This window comes from Sinocyclocheilus anshuiensis, unplaced genomic scaffold (genome assembly GCF_001515605.1).
Source record: "Sinocyclocheilus anshuiensis isolate Anshui unplaced genomic scaffold, SAMN03320099.WGS_v1.1 scaffold489, whole genome shotgun sequence".
In the NCBI taxonomy this organism is placed as follows: domain Eukaryota; kingdom Metazoa; phylum Chordata; class Actinopteri; order Cypriniformes; family Cyprinidae; genus Sinocyclocheilus; species Sinocyclocheilus anshuiensis.
Genome location: NW_015537958.1, coordinates 180,923 through 185,693, shown reverse-complemented (window position 1 = coordinate 185,693; position 4,771 = coordinate 180,923). Strand labels below are relative to the sequence as shown.

Here is a 4,771-nt window from a genome sequence, read left to right as displayed (position 1 = left end):
TGTGTGTGTGTGTGTGTGTGTGTGTGTGTGTGTGTGTGTGTGTGTGTGTGTGTGTGTGTGTGTGTGTATATTGCGTGTCTGGACGGCGACATATTTAGCTAACGGTGTTTAAAACAACGCTTTGATACAAATGCAGGTGCTGTAAAAATAGTCGGGGGTGTGTTTTGTTTTCTGAAGAATCTATGGAGATAAAGTCCATGGTATTTGAGCTGCTTGCGCGATATAGCGCGCGGTGACTGTCATCTAACGTTACAGAAGTCTACAGCAAGCAATCAGCGCGTGTATTAAGAAGTGTCGCGCCAGAGCGTTCAGGAACACAGCTGCGCGTGATAATTAAAGCGCTTGAATTCGCTGGATGTTTATATAGGCACGAATCGTCCGGAGGATGTAAGCATGATATTTTATCTATCAGTCGCGAGGAACAGCTTTATGAACGTTGGTAAGTCTCGCATGTTTGACTTTGAATATTTTATTGCATGGTTTAAAAAGTACCTTTTACCCACTTAGAACCGCTTTTTATGCACATACAGCTTATTTCACGAGTAAAATATCTCTGTTGCAGGTTGTGCTGTATTATGATTTAATGGAAGCATTGCTTTTTTTTTTTATAAGACAACTTAATTGGCGTTAGAAATGTAATTCAATCCTACACACATTTACACAAGTGCAACATAAGTTCATAAGTGTTTCAGAGTAATCCACCAGTCCTTGTTCTCACTAACAGCTCTATTTCTTTCATAGATTGAAGAACCAGAGAGCCTTAATAGGGACATCATGGAACTTTTTTGGATCGTTTTCTTCATGTTTGACATTATTTTCATGACAGACTGTGCTAGAGGTGAGTACAAGTATATTTGCCCTTGTGAAACGTCTAAAAAAAAGTAATGTTTTGGTATTTTAACATTCTTGTTTTAAGTAATTGTGTCACTATATGTTGATTTTATGAACATGAAATGGTTCTAGTTACAGTCACTAAATAGTCACACATGCATGTCGTGTGCTTGTCTATTATGCTCAAGATTTCCATTAGAAAGTTTAACAAAAGAATTTAGGCTTATCCGGTAACAAACCTGTCAGGTACCAAAACGTTAGACTATTTCCCCCTAGTGTGTTTAATGAATTCAGCAACGTATCTGTTAGTTACTAACTTTTTTTAAATATCTATGTTAAAACTCGGAAGATCGGCAAGAAATATGCATCTTGTTTGTGCAACATTCATAAAATAAATCCGCTTTTATTTAAAGTTCTTACGTTTTCGGGTCGTAATGTGAATTTATATATCTTTATTTGATGTTGGATAATAACTGCATTATGTTTGGTTTGGTGCACAGAAAAAAATAACCATACTCGAGAGAAAAAAAGCATTTGTAAGACTCGTTAATAAGAGTGTTAATCAACTGACAGGCTAAACATGATTTAAAATGTATTGTTTGAAATGAGGGCCTTAAACAGTCTAAACTCAGTGCATCTCTTGAAATTCAATCGTAAGGATTCCTTTAACCTGTCTATTGAGTTCAGGTCCAGATTGAGAGCTTGAGGCTTGGGTTCTGTCGCTGGCATTGTTTGCTGAATGCAGTCCTCTCGCATTAGCCATTCTCTGGTCTTCCTTTTGGACTGAAACGAACCATCATTTCCATGCATAATGGGCTGAATGGGAGCCGGGGCCGCTGATGGGCAGATAGTACAGCTCACTGACTCCACTCTATCAGGGCTGCATGTGAAGCGTGATGGAGGCTCTCTTTTGCGTTCGCGTACACCTCAGACTCAACAGCCTGTCACCGGAGCTGGAGAGAGGCCGAGCGACGTCTGTGCAGATTGCATCTGTGAGGGGCCCTGAACAATGTGGCATTCACGGTCACATAGCCCTGGCCTTCATAGAGACGCTTAGCCACAAGTAAACAGAAATGCAGAAAGCAATGCGATTAGATTAGCCAATTATGTTTGTTTGCTGTGCAATACCAAAGGTGTGCCTCCCAAGCCAGGAAGATTTGTGTTTGTAAGGAAGCGCAGACAATTTGCCGCCTTGATCGTATCTGAGACGTGAAGCTGCGGGTGTGTTTGATATGTTGCGCTTGTTACAGACTTGTTTTGCACCTGACGGAAGGAAAATCTGTCCATTGAAGATTGCTCAAATGACAGTCTCCAGCATTTCAGAATTCTGAATGGAACAATTTGATGAGACGCAATGAACTGGCAGTTTGAGTGTTGAGATCTCAGTTCTTTCAAAATGCACCTCTGCTTTCACATCCAGGGTGAAGATGACCTCAGTATGCAAATGTGTGATTTGGCAAATTAATATGGCACTACTAGAAAAACCCCTGTGAAGTAGTGATCATGTACTGTAGTCTCATTTTTTATACTACTTTCTCTGTGACAAATTATTTAAAAAATGGGAAGAATTAATGAATTAATTGTCCTTAAGGGGATTAGTTAAGCCAAAAATGAAAATTCTGTCATCAGTTACTCACCGTTATGTTGTTTCAAATCCATAAGACTTGAAAGTGATTGTTTCTCTTTAGACATAGATTAAACGGATTCATATGGCAATACGTTTTGAGTAAATGGACTTTCAAAAGAGGGACAGCAGTCTCTCAGATTTCATTATAATGTCTTTATTTTGAAGATAAACAAATATCATTTTTGAGTGAATTGTCCTTTTAATTACATCTGTACTCTGTTTCTGTAGTAGGGCTGTGCGATATAGAAAAAAAAAAGCTATATGCGATACCTTGTTAAAAAATGCGATATTCGATATGCGATACGATATTGCTTAAAGTGTGAAAAATCTATTTCAATTATATTTTAAAATATTTAAAAATGAAAATGATATAACCAATTTGTTTCACATTCTTTCTTGGAAAAGAAAGAATCACTACAACTTCTGAAAGTGACCAGCAGTGTTTTAGTATTACATAAAAAGTAATGTCACAAATCAGAAAATGTACAACATACAAACAAAAAAAATTTCTTCATATACCACAGCAAAAACTATAGTCTGAGAAAGTTCAAACATGATTAAAGGCAAGTGAACAGTCAGTAAAAAAAGAAAGAAAAAGGGAGGAAAAAGAACAAATACACAATTTACAAGCGTAGATAAAATAAACGGTAGTATTCAGGTACAGAAATTGAATAAGTGTAAAATAAGACTGCATAGTGTTCACTGTATGAATGAAATTTAGATTAATCTTTGTTATAGCTGTTTTGTTGTTTGATTAACATTAGTGAATGAATGACACTAATTTTATATCATTGTAACTTTGCTTTCCATACACTTTAAGTACTTCTTCATATACCACAGCAAAAACTATAGTCTGAGAAAGTTCAAACATGATTAAAGGCAAGTGAACAGTCAGTAAAAAAAAGAAAGAAAAAGGGAGGAAAAAGAACAAATACACAATTTACAAGCGTAGATAAAATAAACGGTAGTATTCAGGTACAGAAATTGAATAAGTGTAAAATAAGACTGCATAGTGTTCACTGTATGAATGAAATTTAGATTAATCTTTGTTATAGCTGTTTTGTTGTTTGATTAACATTAGTGACATGCTCAGCATCATGTATTTATAGGCTGCTGTCCCTTTAAAACCGACTGCACGGATCCAGTATAATACACATCCAATTTCTTTCTCAGCTGTTTACGTTCATTTAAAACATAAGATCTCTGCGTTTACGAGAATGATCGTCGAGACGGGTACTATTGACATAATTCTGTGTGTATGTGTCTGTTCAAACATAAGGAGGAGATGCGAAAGACGAATCAACTCGGTGTTGGCGCGCCGTCTGAAACGCATCTCTCTGCCGTGTGCAGCAGAACTGAAGATACGCTGTGCGAGATGCGGCTTGTGCGCGCGCTTCAGGTGTGTGTCAGACAGCAAGACGAGATGGCAAAGAGTTGTTTTCTGCAACATATTGCACTTAACTCTTTGTAACGTCAAGCTATTCTCTGCTATATGCGTCGAACTAAAACTTTGACCTTTTGCAACGTTTTAATTTAAGTAGCCTATTATTAAAATGATTCGGATATCGCACACCGTTGCGATATGCGTATCGCGATATTTACATTTGCGATATTTCGATAATTTCGATATATCGTGCAGCCCCATTCTGTACTACATTACAATGCATCTTACAGCTGCCGCCCGCTTACATGGGAACAATATTTTAATGTCAACATGAAACAGTGTGCGCAACCCATTTTACTTCTGTTATCAAAGAAAAAATGTAGAACAGGAATTGATTTTTCCCATAATGAATTGTTTGTGATGTTTAAAGGCAAGGGATTCGTGATGTCAGCCAAAGAGGAAAATGTTTTACTGGCTAAACAAGTTTTTGCATTGAGATAAAAAAAGGAAGACACATTTTTTTTTTTTTTCTCCTCCAAATTTTCTTTGGAATGAAGTGCACTGATGGGTGGTATAAACAATAAAACCCACACAATAAAACGTGGAACATTCATTTAAAAAAAAGTAAATAGATTTTTTTTATTTTTTTTTTTACTTGCATTATTGAAATAAGATTACAACTGTAGTCATGTCATTTGGGAATAATATCAGTGCAGGACCTGTGGAGTAAGGATCATTTGACCTTGATGTGAGGAGTGCTTCACGTCAGATGACAAACATTTTCCGCTGTTAACGGAAGTGCAGTTTGTGCAGCGCTGCCAAAGAAACATTACAATTGTTCAGCCTTTGCAATGTTTGCAGGTCTAGGCATCTCGAAGTAGTAGATTTAAAGGTGACATATCATGAAAATCTGACTTTTCCAGGTTTTA

General features: G+C 36.9%; 1 protein-coding gene across 1 annotated transcript in view; it reads left to right on the top strand.

Annotated features, from left to right (window-relative positions):
• The first annotated feature begins 64 nt into the window (after positions 1–64).
• LOC107666137 (fibroblast growth factor receptor like 1) overlaps positions 65–4,771 on the top strand; it is a 92,352-nt gene continuing 87,645 nt past the window's right edge. The window contains exons 1-2 of the mRNA XM_016457304.1: positions 65–439; positions 742–838. Of these exons, the coding sequence (XP_016312790.1) occupies positions 775–838 (64 nt within the window). The 5' untranslated portion in view covers positions 65–439; positions 742–774. The remainder of the gene's footprint in view (positions 440–741; positions 839–4,771) is intronic.